Raw genomic sequence first — 13,983 nt, 5'->3', positions numbered from 1 at the left:
GTTAAGCTGGTAAAGAATCCGCCTGCAATGCGGGAGACCTGGGTTTGATCCCTGGGTTGGGAAGATCCCCAGGAGAAGGGAAAGGCTAACCACTCCAGTATTATGGCCTAGAGAATTCCATGGACTGTATAGTCCATGGGGTCACAAAAAGTCGGACACAACTGAGAGACTTTCACTTTCACTTTTGTGACCCTTTAGATGATGTCATGAACATGAAAATTCTTACCCAAGGAACCTTCCTTTTCATTGATTCTATACATTCTTTATTTTTTTTTTCTATACATTCTTTAAATATACAGTTAGAATACCCAGGACAGGTATGAATGGATTAACCTATACCTCTATACTCTAATGATTTTATATCTCAAAGACTCCAGCCTCCACCATGCACATATAGGAAAACTCTTTTGAGATCATCCCTGACTTGGTTTCACCAACAAATCCTACAGGCACACTTAATCTTCAAATACAGGCAAACAGCTTTTCAGTGTACCACTTTCACTGAGGGAATAAATACATTCCTCCTCCTGACATCCCACGTCCACTTCTCCAAATCCCCAAAAAAGCCGATTCCATGATCACTGCTGAAAACAAGATTCTTTCTACTTCTTTTTCTTCTAGTCATGGAAGCTCTCAGAACTGTCAATTTAATGAAGCCCTCCTTACAAAGCATTCAAACCAGCACCCAACTTGTTCTCCCCTGGGATGGCCCCATACACAGACACACACGGCATCATTAGAGAAGAGATAAAATATGCAAAGGAAGAAAACAAGAAAGAATCCTGTGGTGCTGGACTGGAACTAGAGAGACCTACATACAGATACACAGATCCACTGACAGGGTTTGGGATTAGTGACATACCAACAGCAACAAGTAGATTTAGTATCTTATTTCTGAACACTGATCTCTACTAAAAAGGAACAGGCTCCTTGGACAAATGGTTGATTTCAGAACTGAGGCAGGGAAAAGTCCAAGATGTGTTCAAAACATCTTGTGTCAGAAAAAGGAAGTGCTCAAAGAATGATAGGGACATAAAAAAGAACAAAGACAGCTTGAAGGGCCTGAGTGTGTGTGCTTAGTCACTCTGTTGTGTCTGACTGTTTGCAACCCCATGGACTGCAGCCCGCCAGACTCCTGTGTCCATGGGGATTCTCTAGGCAAGAATAGTGGAGTGGGTAGCCTTTCCCTTCTCCAGGGGATCTTCCCAACCAGGGATGGAATCCAGGTCTCCCATATTGCAGGCAGATTCTTTACCATCTGAGCCACCAGAGAAACTGCTTGAAGGGCCTCCCACTGGTCAAATCTAGGACAATTTTGACCACCAGAATAATGGGACTCCATGAATACATACTGATACAAATAAAAAACTGAATATTTGGTAAGAAACAGGATATTTAATAGTCTCAAAGTATCTCACCACCAAATATTTAGTGATTAGAGAGGGAAAAAGAGTAACTCCACAGTAGAGAAACCTTGCAGAAATCCCCTAATCAAGTGATCAAAGTTAAAGAGCTTTTGAACCAAACCAAAATCATATGCTACTGGAACACTGAGAACATGTGATTTTTGTAATATTTCTGTGAAAGAGACAACCTGACTATAACCATGAAGGGTACAGACAAACCCAAACTGACAGGCATTTACAAAATAAATGGCCTGTGCTTGTCAAAAGTGTCCAGATCATGAAAGTCAAAGAAAAACCAATGCAACATTCCAAACTGAAGACTGAAAGACGTGACATACAAATGCATGTTTTGGAACTGGATATTTTTGATACAAAGGATGTTATTGCAACAACTGGATCCCAGTTTCCTCATCTGTAAATCATGAGATTAAACTAGATCTACTGCTCCAAATACCAATAAGGGACTTAGGTTTCTGTACAGACAAACAAAAAACTAGATCTAACAGTCTTTCAATATACAAAAAGCTCTTGACTGGTATTCTAACCATAAAGAAAGATTGCCACAGACACCCAGAAGTTATAACCAAAATTAAGTTGTATGGGAAAAAGTCTAAAAGAAAAAAATATTATACAATCAATACTGTATCCACACATGGAATATTATCTAGCTATATGAGCTGACATGGACAGATATCAATGGCAAGATTTTGTAGAGAAAGGAAAACTTAGCCCAGTATATCTACCATAGTCCCTTTTCTACGTATGTCTGCATATATATGTTTAAGATAGCCCCATATATGGGCATGTATATGCACAGAAAATTTCTGGAAGGCTACATAAGAGTTTGTCAATAATGATTAGTTCTGAGAAATAGGAGATCGTCCTAAAGGGAAACAGAGCACTTTCCTCTCCATCTTCTACCCTTGTACACTCAATTCTCAACAAGAAATTTAAAGTCAGCCTAGTAGCAGTAAGTACATATAGCACCCAGACCACAGTTTCTAACATTCCCAACTAAAAGGAAACTCCCTACATAAGTGGCTGATTGCACATATGGGTCAGAGTAAGTACAAAGTGAGGTGTGGACATCTTGTGCCAGAAAGCAAAGAAGCACCCAAAGACTATGAAAGGCACGGGAAAAGGGACCAAGAAGCTAGTGTGATGGGGCACTCAAAGGCCAAACATGGGGTAATTCGAACATCAGAAAGAATCACTCCATCAAGAAAAGCAGGAAAGCGATCATTACAGGAGTCAAGGTAGGGGTTAACTGTGGGGGAGGAAGAAAGCACACTATGGGTTTCTGAAATCCTGGTGATGCTCTACTTCTTGACCTGGAAAATAACATTTGTTTATAATAAGTTATTAAACCAAATATATTTGTTGTGTAGACTTACACACACATACATATATAAAATATTTCATAATTTAAAAATTAAAATGTAAGGTTTCAAGAAAAAAATAAGTCAAGTGAAAACAAGAAGGAAAGAAAGAAAATGGCAATATCTTACCTGCAAGAGTATGTAGGTTCTCCCACTTTAAAAACACGACCACAAAGATGAGAAGGTTTATTTGTTTGTTCAAGTTTGGAAAATCCCAACTCAGGATCTTCACCACAAAGGTACCATTCCATTGGCCCCAACAAAACTTGGTGTGCCAACATGTCTTCTTTCTGTGGAAAAGGGTTGGGACCCCTGCAGTAGATTTTGGGTACATAGTGGGCCAAATGCTGGTATACTTCTCTAGTGAGGTCAGTTGCTTGCAGCCATTTCTTTAAAAAAAGAAAAAATAATTTTAAACGAAGTCAAGAAACTTCAAATTTAAATAAATCTACTCTATTTTCTTCTAGACACACACAAAAAAAATGACAAAAGAATCTTATAAATTGTTTTATTGGCAACATTCATCACTGTATGCCTTTTCAAAAAGGGTAAAACATTTAGAATTTAACTACAATAGCCAGTATCTTAGAATTCTACTTAAAGTGAGAGCAAAATCAACAGTGAAATGAGCCCATCTCCTCAAAATGACTCCTGAAGCAACCTTCTATAGGCAGTCCAGGAAAATAACCACAACAAATCATCTCAAAGACGCTAGCCATTGAGCCCATCCGACTTCCTTTCTAATTTCTTTTGTTCAAATGATACTCTGCTTGTGATCTGGATTCTCTTTTCAGTTTGCTGACAGGAAGAACATACAGTAAACATGAACAGCCAATATACTAATTCTATTTCTCAATGATTAATAAATGACACGGCACAAGAGACTTTGTTTTAATGATTATGTTCTTTTCCCCCGATCAACCTCTGCTTAAACCCTTAAAACATTTTAAAAAGCCACTTTTTCCTGTACCCAAACTTTCATGTCCTAATACCTGTGGTAATTTTACTTAGATATCTAACAGATATTGTGATATTATAATTTACAATAAGAAACATATTTTTGGTTTTCTCATTCCTGGCACAGAGCTCCTAAAACTCTTGAAATGTCCTAAGTATAAGTGAGATAAAGGAGAAAGGAGTGTCTTTTGTTATTCAAAGCAAACCTCTTTCAATCAGACCTGAACTGCAGTTACTGAGGTGACTTTTGGAAAGCCCCTAAGGATGGGGAGCTGGTTGCCACAGGAACATGATTAGTAGGTGGGAACTTAGAGCCTCCACCCCAACCAACTTCAGGGAAGGGAGAGGTGCTGGAGGTGAAGTTAATCACTCATGACCAAATGATTTGATCATCACGCCTTTGGAGGCATGAAGCCTCCATAAAAATCCCAAAGTGTCGAGGTTCAGCCACTTTCTTCCTTGGTGAACAGGCAGAGGTGCTAACGTGCCCAGGGAGGGCATGGAAGCTCCACATACCTTCCTCTATTTCATTTGATTATTCCTGAGTTGTATCATTCTATAATAAACAAGTAACCTAGTAAATAAACTGCTTCCTTGAGTTCTGGCAGCCACTGCAGCAAATTATTGAACCCAAAGAGGGGGTCACAGGAACTCCCCTCATTTGCACCATAAATTGTGGGTAACCTGACAACCCCCTGCTTATGAGTGGCATCTGAAGTAGTAATGGGGGCAGCTTGGTGGGACTGAGCCCTTAATTTTGGGGATCTGATGCTACCTCCAGGTATATAGTGTCAGAATTGACCAACTTGTAGGGCACCCAATTGGTGTCTGCTGAGGAGAGAATTGCTTGATGTGGGAAAACCATTCCCCTACATTTGGTGGCTGGGAGTGTTGGTGTGAATGTAAACAGAAACAGAAGAAATAGTTTTTCCTTTCGGGCACCAACTCAATATGTCCCAAATTGAACTCATGATCTCCCACAACACAAAACCCCCTGCTATTTTCTCCATTTCCCTATTTTAAACACCAGCATTTACCAGGTATTCAAACCAGAAAAACAACATTCAGTTAATCATCATGTCTTGTCTATTAGGATTCCTCAACATCTGTTGAATCCACCCATTTCTTTCTCTCCATCTCTACTGGCACTGCCTCCATTACCCTAGTCCAAACTGCCCAGAGCCATCAAATTAGTGCAACCATATTCTAACTGGTAATCCCCACTAGTTTGGCCCCTCTAAAGTCCATTTTTCCAAACTCACTACCAGAGCGTTTCTTGCAAAATGCCAATCTGATCGTGTCACTGTTTCCCCTTCTATTTAGGATCAAGTGAAGTCCACTGACACAGTTTACAAAGCCCAAGCCCGCTGTCTTGTGTTATACCTACTAGTCTGCCCCTCCTGACTGGCATTGCTCCTCTCTGCTTCCCAGGCCTATTTTCTACTCATTCTTCAGATCTCAGTTTATGTTTCTCTTTCTCTAAGATGCCCTCTCAGCCCATTCCTTACCCTAATCTCCTGTTCCTCTACCCCACCCCCACCCCCAGGTCTAAAACAGAACCAAGCCCCAGCAGGCATTTAGCAAAATCCGTTAACCTCATGACTATAAATATATCCGTACTACCGAATGTCACTTAACGTTGATAATACAGAAAGATGCTCCATGTGGCTTTTATGGAAGCAGAAATAAAGCCAATCCAGGTGCAGGCTCTAAAAACCAAACCAAATAAACCCTATAATAAGGCATCCATCAAACTACCTCCATTCTTTTCCCTTTCTATTTCCTTAAACCTTAAGATTTTTCCTCATATTCTGTCACTTATTTATTCTTGCCTCCCATACCAATTCCATCTATGTTTATTTGTCCTCCATATTTCCCTGAGTTAATTACAATCAACTTTTTCTGGCTCTAAACCAAGTTAAAATTCGAAATCAGAAAACATGGAACAACTCACTTCTGCAAAAATGCAGTTAACTGTTAACTCATAGGTCTCATCTTTACCTATAGATTACAACATTTAAGTCTCAAATTACATCCTTGTTAAGAAAGAGTGCTTTCAAGTGATGTCTTACACCATAAGACAAGAGTATAAGGTCTTCTAATGGCTATACTCCAATATAAAATAAAACATTAAAAAAAAAAGAGTACAAGGTCTTCTTTTTAACTATTACTTGCATAATCTTCAGTCCACTTCTTTTTTTTGAAAAATAACTCTACAGAGAGATTTTAAGTATTCATGAGGTAGTATATACTAACTTTCTAGTTAATTTCACACTTTAGAGAACTCTTGTTCTCTAAAGAACTCTAGAGAACTCTTGTTCATAAGTTAAAGGCTGGATGGAAGTTTATAATTGAAAAAAGTGAAAAGTCTTTACCCCTGAAGTGAAACAATCCTTTCCAAATGTAACTAATTTTGCTCTGTTTCCTTTTATCAAGTAGGACAGTACTTCTAGGGAGACAATCATTAAGATTCAAGAATTCACCCCCAGGATCCTAGAAAACTATGCTTAAATTTTAATTTACAACATAATTAAAGGTTTTGTTTAACACCAATTTTTTGTTTTATATTTTATGTTGCCATTTCTCTTAAAAGTTTATTTTTGCAGAATTTTGATCTAGGGAGGATAAAGGATGGTGCTTTGTAAAAGAAAATGTTGTCTTGTTGCTCCAACAACACTGATGGGCTAAATATGTTCACAAATTTCTGAAACAAAAAATTCAGAAACTAATATCAGCTTCTGGCTGAGGAAAAAAAAAATCAGTCACCTTATTTAAAACACTTAATAAACAAAGCTAAGTACTTTTACATGGGAATTATATACCAGAGATATAGAATTAGTGACCAGCAACAGTATAGATTAGAAAAAAAAAAGCTGTGAAGAGAAAATGAGCAGGTGGAAAAAATTTCTGCTTGCATTTCAGAATAATGGTTCACATATTTCTCAAAAGAAAAAATTCTACAGCTTTTCATATTAGTTCTCAGTAACATAAGCTACTTGTAACTATTTCTTCAACAGGAAAAATTATCAGATTCCCAATTTGGTTGCATGTTAATCTGTCCTTATTTCAGACACTTGTGGCTGTCATGTAATGTGCACATCACAGTAATAAGCACTACCTTATTAGAAGTCCTCCATAAGGGAAGTGGAGAAAACTGTCAACTCATTCCACTATAGTAAACATGTTATGACAATGTTTCTAGGCTCTCTCCTATTCTGAAAGCTAATTTTCAGCCTTGGGATGGAGAGCAAGTATAATAAACACAAAAATGAAAGAATCCCTTGGGGTTAGTTCTTTTATCACAGTGAAAAGAGAAAGTGAAAAGTCGCTCAGTCATGTCTGACTCTTTGGGACCCCATGAACTGTATATAGTTCATGGAATTCTCCAGGCCAGAGTACTGGGGTGGGTAGCCTTTCCCTTTTCCAGGGGATCTTCCCAATCCAGGGATTGAACCCAGGTTTCCCACATTGCAGGCAGATTCTTAACCAGCTGAGCCACAAGGGAAGCTTGTATCACAGGATCTAACTATAATTCTTGCCAAATCAAAACTGCATTCTTTAACCACATTTGGTTTTGCTTTTGAACAAGGATAATCAACATGTAAGTTAACTATAAAACAACAATCTAAAGCAACAATCATTAATGCTGAAACGGAGCTTTAGGGACTATATTAAGAAAAAATTAAAACCAAGAAAAATGTAACTTAAAATAGGCAAAAGTTCCAAATTGACACTTGAAAAAAAAATAAACAAATACCCAAAAAGCTTATGAAAAGATGTTCAACATCATGAGTCACAAGGGAAATACAAATCAAAACTATAAAGAGATCCAACTTTACACCCAACAGAATGGCTATAACTAAAAAAACAATTAACAAGTGTTGACAAGGATGTGAAACCCACTGAAAACCACATCTGCTTATAGGAAGATAAAACGATGCCGTCATTTCCACCTAGCAATTCCTGACCCAGCAATTCCTCTCCTGGGTGTATGCCCAATAGAAAAAAAAATATGTTCCCACAAAAAAAACTGTACACAAAAGTTCATAGTAGCACAATTCATAATCTCCCAAAAGTTGAACAACCCAAACAGCCATCAATGGATAAATGGATAAATAAAATATAGTATATCCACATAATGGACTATCATTTGGCAGTAAAAAGGAGTGAAGTACTGAGGATACATGCTACGATAAGGACAAACCTTGAATACTTATGCTAAGCGAAAGAAACCAGTCACAAAAGACAACATATTACATAACTCCATTTATATTAAATTTTCAGAAGAGACAAGTCTACGGAAACAAAAAAACAGGTTAGCAGTGGCCTAGAGTCTGGGAGGTTAGGAGGAGTGTACAGCTAATGGATATAGGATTTCTTTTGGGAAGGTGATGAAAATGTTCTCAAACTGATTGTGGTGATGGGTGTACAACTCTGCATATACTAAAAACCACTGAACTGAACTGTAAGATATGTGAATTATATTGCAATATATAAAACTGCTGAAAATTTTAAGGTAAAAAGTAATCAATATAGATATAATACTCTACATAAAACTTCTGTAAGGAATACATAGTTCTTTCAGACTTGGGGAGAAACAATATATCCACTTCTTAAATCATCCACTGAAACAAATAATCGAACGTGTGCAGCATAAGATGTAGACAGACTCAAGAAGTGTTAGGGGAATCATATATACTTGCACAACCGGGAGCTGGTTATGGACAGGGAAGCCTGGTATGCTGCAGTCCACGGGGTCGCAAAGAGTCGGACGCAACTGAGCGACTGCACTGAAAATACTTGCAGAATCAACTCTACCAAAGGAAAGAGAAAACTAGAACATAGGGCCAGTCACTTTTCTATCCTAAACTTAAAAGTACTGGAGTGCTCAAATACTTCTGAGAGGCATTCTAGTAAAGAATAGATGGGGTCACAAAAAGTCCTTCCTCCTCATACAAATAAGAAAAGCCAGCGTGTAAATACAGTGTGGGAAAATGACACCAGTGCTTATTAGTAATTTTAGACGGATGTGATCCCAACCAATTACCAGCTACAGAGGTCTAAAGGCTGCAATAATTATTTATTATTTGCTTATTCTCTCTAAAGTTTATTTTAACCTGAGAAAACTTTATTCATTTTAATTTGTGACAAAGGCTGGGCTGGAGCTAAAGCTGGGAGAATACTAAAGCATTATGCTGTTTTAACCAAATACAGACAATAAATGCGTCACAAAGTAAGGGCAAATTATACTGCTTGAAAAATCCTGTATTTTAATACTAGCCTGAGTCTTCTTTAAGAAATTCTGTTGGCCTTCAGACTAAATTTTTTCCCATCTTATTATTCAGAAATCCATTTAAAAGGAAACAAAGCAAAACTAAAGTGTAGCTCAGACTCTGATCTTTACAAACTCCAAGTCCAGAGTACTAAATTTTGATTGCATTTCCCTTAATTCCCCCCACTACATCTGACTGAGAATTTCACTGCACAAGGACTAGGAGCACTGGTCTCTAGCACTGCTTTTATAACTGCTCACTCAGGAAATCTCAACAAATTTGAGAAGCTCTCACTGAATAACTTGCACTTTTATTTAAAATTTTATTTCATATTGGAGTATAGTTGATTACCGATACTGTGTTAGTTTTAGGTGTATAGCAGCTTGCAATTTTAGAACTGGGAAAACAGAGTACATAGCCTGTACCACTGGGTCACAGGCAAAATTCGGCGGGAGGAAAAAAAAAATGTCAGGTAAATAACCGGACAGATATCAACATGGATACTGAAAGGACGACATGGATAGGGAACAGCTGTTATCATTTTACTATTCACTTTAAACACAGCTTTCGGTTGTTTTTTTTTTCAAATCTCTCGATAAATGAAAGGCAGACGGGGAAAATCCTTGGGTTGTTGCAATATTAAGCAGAAAGTAAATGAAAATGGAACTAAGCAAGCTGGTTTAAAAACAAAAATGCATCATTCAACAACGTGTTTCTTGAAACTTTTCAACTCTACTCCTGACATTTACTTCCCCTGTGACTCTAGTGTCCTCATCAATTCGCCCAAAATAACTCACTAACCAACAGCCCCATAGTGCCCTACTACAATTTTGTTCCTAACATTCAGTTTGTGCTCAAAGGTCACTTCCTCCCTATTAATAGTTTTTTAAAATCGGAAGCACGAAAGGTGGGGCCTAAGCTGTTTTGGTCCATTCATAATCATTCTGGGCAATCTGTTCTAACCGGTGTTCCCTGTCCTTCTGGAGGAAAGATACCATCGAGTTTTATTAATTGTTTTATAACTCTGCTACTTATATGAGCATATTCAGATTACAGGTTCAGTACAAGACTGGCTTTGAATGCTTTAAGTTTGGGGCATTAACTGCTCTCACCATGCTGTGGCCACATTATTAGCTTCCATTTACTGACAGCCGCTCTCTCAAAGTTATATAACGTTTGTTCCCCGTCCAACTACCCCCAACTCCTAGACGAATTATTGTTTTAATCTCCCAGTCTCAACGACCACTTTCTCACACTCCATAAATGTGTCAAGACACTAACTCTTCGCACATTCAGTAACGTCGACTGACCAAACCAGGGCAAAAACACACTGAAAAGGAGGGGTAAAGAGGGAGAACAGTGTCGCTGGCATCTTTGGATGCCAAGAACGGTCCCAGAAACAAAGTAAAGTCGGCAGGTTTCAAATGAGGAGGCAAGGCTCCGCTTATTTCCGGAAAACGATTCAGGAAGACAAAGTATCCAAAAAACCAGGAAGCAGAGTTGGCACAGAGGGCAAAGGCCCTGTGCTGGGGGACTTACTGGGACTGTGGGGAAAAGGAGGAATAATGGAAGAGCGGAAGGGAACGCGAGGGTGGCTGGTGCACCCAGCAGCGCTGCCGGCTACTTGTAGATAAAGAGGGAAGGAGAGGGGCAGGATCTGGGGCCTCCTCGGGCCAGGGGAAGTCCTACCCTACACGGCGAGGCCCCGCGAGCCGGGTCGTCACCCCAAGTCAGGGCCCGCCACTCGGGGATTCCCAGGAGTCGGTTCCTCCCGCGGGGCGCGGCCTGCCACGGCCGGACATCCGAGCCCCGGTCCAGGCACTCACCCCCGCGGTCTCCTCAGCTGAACATTCCAGCAAACTCCTGTCGAGGGCCTGCACCTCAGGCTCCAGCTCCGACGCCATCTTCCCTCCTTCGCCTCCCCAGCGCTGACGCCGCTACTGCCGCCCCGAGGGCAGCGGCCTCGCCACGGCCCGGGGGGGAGGTGGGGCGCAAAGCCACCACCCTGCCTGGGGCGGTCGGTCTTGAGCAGGAGTTCAGGTGGCTGCGGGTGGAGAAGAGGAAGAGTAGCGCGAGGTGAGCCGGGCAGAAGGGACAGCGTTTCCTGCGCTTCCTCCCGGGCTCTGCGCCCAAGAGTCAAGTCACCGCCTCGTCCCTGCCTCGGGGAAGGGCACAGAAAACATCGGACCTGGCACTCCTGCCAGTTTCTACAGCGTCCGGCACCGTGAAAGGGGCAATAACACCCCAAAGAGGAAGCAGAGCACTCTGGGAGTTGTAGTCGTCCTCCGCAAGGCCAGGGAAAAAGTGGAACCCTTACAAGGACATCCCCCCGGATGGCATTGTGGGAGTTGTAGTCCCTTCGTCTCCTTAGAGCTTGGAGAAATGGCAGATAAGCGGGCGGGGCTTTTCCGCACCGCTAGAATCGTGGGAAGAGACCACCTGGGAAGAGGCAGAAGCGCGAGATACTGTGTGGTACTGTAGTTTTATCCCTCAACACCGTTTGTTCATTTTTATATCCCAGAGCTTAGAACGGTGCCTGGCACGTGGTAGAACTCCAGTGCTTTTCAAAGCCTGGAGTGGGTACGAACTCAAATACTTGTCAAATGAATAAACATTCTTATAGTTACATTTCTATAGTGTTTATGGCCCTGTCATTCATCAACACTGGTAACGAAGGTGTACATCCCCCAGGATTTTGAAGGTTTTAAAAACATGTTAAACTGGTGTGAAAGGAAACGTTTCAAGTGATTTAGTTATGACCGCTTATTAAAATTTATTACACATCTTGTTGCAAAGGAGAAGGAGTCTACTGAGCCAATTCAAAGATTTACTCTTGATCGGGACGTTTTATAGAAATAGATAATCATTGTTAGGTTGGACACAAAAGGAAATTATGTTTCGGTAGAGGTAATTAGACTCTTGACTGACAGGTGCGTGGGTTTCTTAGAACAAGTCTTCAGTTCCTTTAGAGTTTATCAGAAAATTGCTTACACGTTGTATTAGGTATGAGCTTTATCCCACAAAGAAGCTGTGAATTACATTAGGCAAAAAATTCTGATGGAATCCAGGTTTAGGAATTTTTTTTTTTTTTTTTTTTTGCTGGGTGTTATTGTTGTTAACAAAACTATAATATTACCCAAGTTTTTTCTTTTAAGGAAATAAAAATTACCCATAATCCCACAGTCCAAATAAGCCTTGTTATCGCTTTAAAAAATGAAACTAATATATATATAAGTTAGAACTTCAAACTCAATGGAAATATTTTTAAAGGGAAAAATGATAACTATGCCTCTTACCCAAAGTCCTTCTCCACAAAGAAAAACATTTTTAATACTTTCTTATGATTCTATCCAGAAAAAAAATAGTACGCATATATGCGTAAATACCTAGAATGAGAGATCTTGAAAGGGTCTTTTATATATATACAATGTTACCTTCTTCTTTGCCCAACCTCCTTGCCCTAATGGGCTCCCTAACCAGAGACAACCTGGAGGAAGCCTGGGATTGTTATAACCCAGAAGCAAAGATAATGCCTCTTTAAGAGTCCTAACGTAGAATTAAAGCCGTTAAAATGCATTTTAAAGAAACTTTAATATCATATATGAAACGAATCGCCAGTCCAGGTTTGATGCATGATACTAGATGTTTGGGGCTGGTGCACGGGGACGACCCAGAGGGATGGTACGGGGAGGGAGAAGAGAGGGGAGCTCGGGATGGGGAACAGGTGTATACCTGTGGCGGATTCATGTTGATGTATGGCAAAACCAATACAATACTGTAAAGTAACTAGCCTCCAATTAAATAAATTTATATTAAAAATAAAAATAAAGAAACTTTATTATTTTTAATTTTTGGATTAATTTTAATATTCTTTTCCCCTAAATTCTTGAGTTGGATATTTCTATTAACCGTTCTTTTTCAAAATGTACATCTAAAGCTGTGGTTTTCAAACCTGAGTGTGCATCAGAATTACCTAGAGGTCTTGATAAAATACAGACTTCTGAATCCCACTTTCAGAATTTCTGATTCAATAGGTTTTGGATGGAGACTGAAAATTGTATTTCTATCAGGTTCCTGGGTCAATCTGTGGGCTTAGGGACCAACTTCAAGAATCACAGATTTATTAATGCAATGCATTTCCGTTATATACTGCTTTAATTATGTTACACAAATTTTGATATATTTTATTATCATTAATTAGTATGATTTAAAATTTTCTAGTTTATATGACCTTGTGATCTTTTTTCTTTTTCATATCCATGACTCATTTATTTTGTAACTGGAAGTTTGTACATCTTAATCTCACTCACTTTTTTCTTTCTTCCCTCCACCTGCTGCCTTCTGGCAACCACCTGTTTGTTCTCTGTACATATAGCACTGTTTCTGTTTTGTTATATTTGTTCATTTGTTTTGAATTTTAGATTCCACATATAAGTGAAATTGTACAGTATTTGTTTTATTGTCTAATATATTTTTCTTAGCATAATACCTTCTGCTAAGTCACTTCAGTCGTGTCCGACTCTGTGCGACCCCATAGACGGCAGCCCATCTGGCTCTGCCATCCCTGGGATTCTCCAGGCAAAAACACTGGAGTGGGTTGCCATTTCCTTCTCCAACGCATGAAAGTGAAACGTGAAAGTCAAGTCGCTCAGTTGTGACCGACTCTTAGCGACCCCATGGACTGCAGCCTACCAGGCTCTTCCGTCCATGGGATTTTCCAGGCAAGAGTACTGGAGGTCCACCCATATTGTCAGAAATGGCAAGATTCCATTCTTTTTTTGTGGCTGAGTAATATTCCATTGTATGTATGCACCAAACCTTCTTTATCCATTCATCTATTGATGGGTGCCTAGGCTGCTTCCGAATCTTGGCTATTGTAAACAATACTGCAACAAACATAGGAGTGCATATATATTTTCTAATTAGTGTTTTTATTTTCTGCAGATAAATATGGAGAAGTGGAATTTC

The 13,983-nt window shown here is 39.5% G+C and overlaps 1 protein-coding gene across 12 annotated transcripts in view; it reads right to left on the bottom strand.

The window, feature by feature from the left end:
• UBR2 (ubiquitin protein ligase E3 component n-recognin 2) overlaps nucleotides 1-11,350 on the bottom strand; it is a 103,830-nt gene extending 92,480 nt beyond the window's left edge. For 9 of the 12 annotated variants that reach the window (XR_011251463.1, XR_011251462.1, XR_011251464.1 and 6 more), the window contains exons 1-2: nucleotides 10,842-11,350; nucleotides 2,915-3,174 (exon numbers count right to left, since the gene is read on the bottom strand). Coding sequence is in view for 5 of the 12 variants with exons in the window: in XM_069564476.1 (XP_069420577.1) it covers nucleotides 2,915-3,174; nucleotides 10,842-10,919 (338 nt within the window). In the remaining 7 variants the exon portion in view is untranslated. The remainder of the gene's footprint in view (nucleotides 1-2,914; nucleotides 3,175-10,841) is intronic. The other 3 variants (XR_011251468.1, XM_069564474.1, XM_069564472.1) reach the window with 2 other exon arrangements.
• Between the last annotated feature and the right edge of the window lie 2,633 nt (nucleotides 11,351-13,983).

The sequence above is a fragment of the Ovis canadensis genome, chromosome 20, assembly GCF_042477335.2.
Source record: "Ovis canadensis isolate MfBH-ARS-UI-01 breed Bighorn chromosome 20, ARS-UI_OviCan_v2, whole genome shotgun sequence".
Classification (NCBI taxonomy): domain Eukaryota; kingdom Metazoa; phylum Chordata; class Mammalia; order Artiodactyla; family Bovidae; genus Ovis; species Ovis canadensis.
This window is presented reverse-complemented; position numbering and strand designations above follow the sequence as displayed.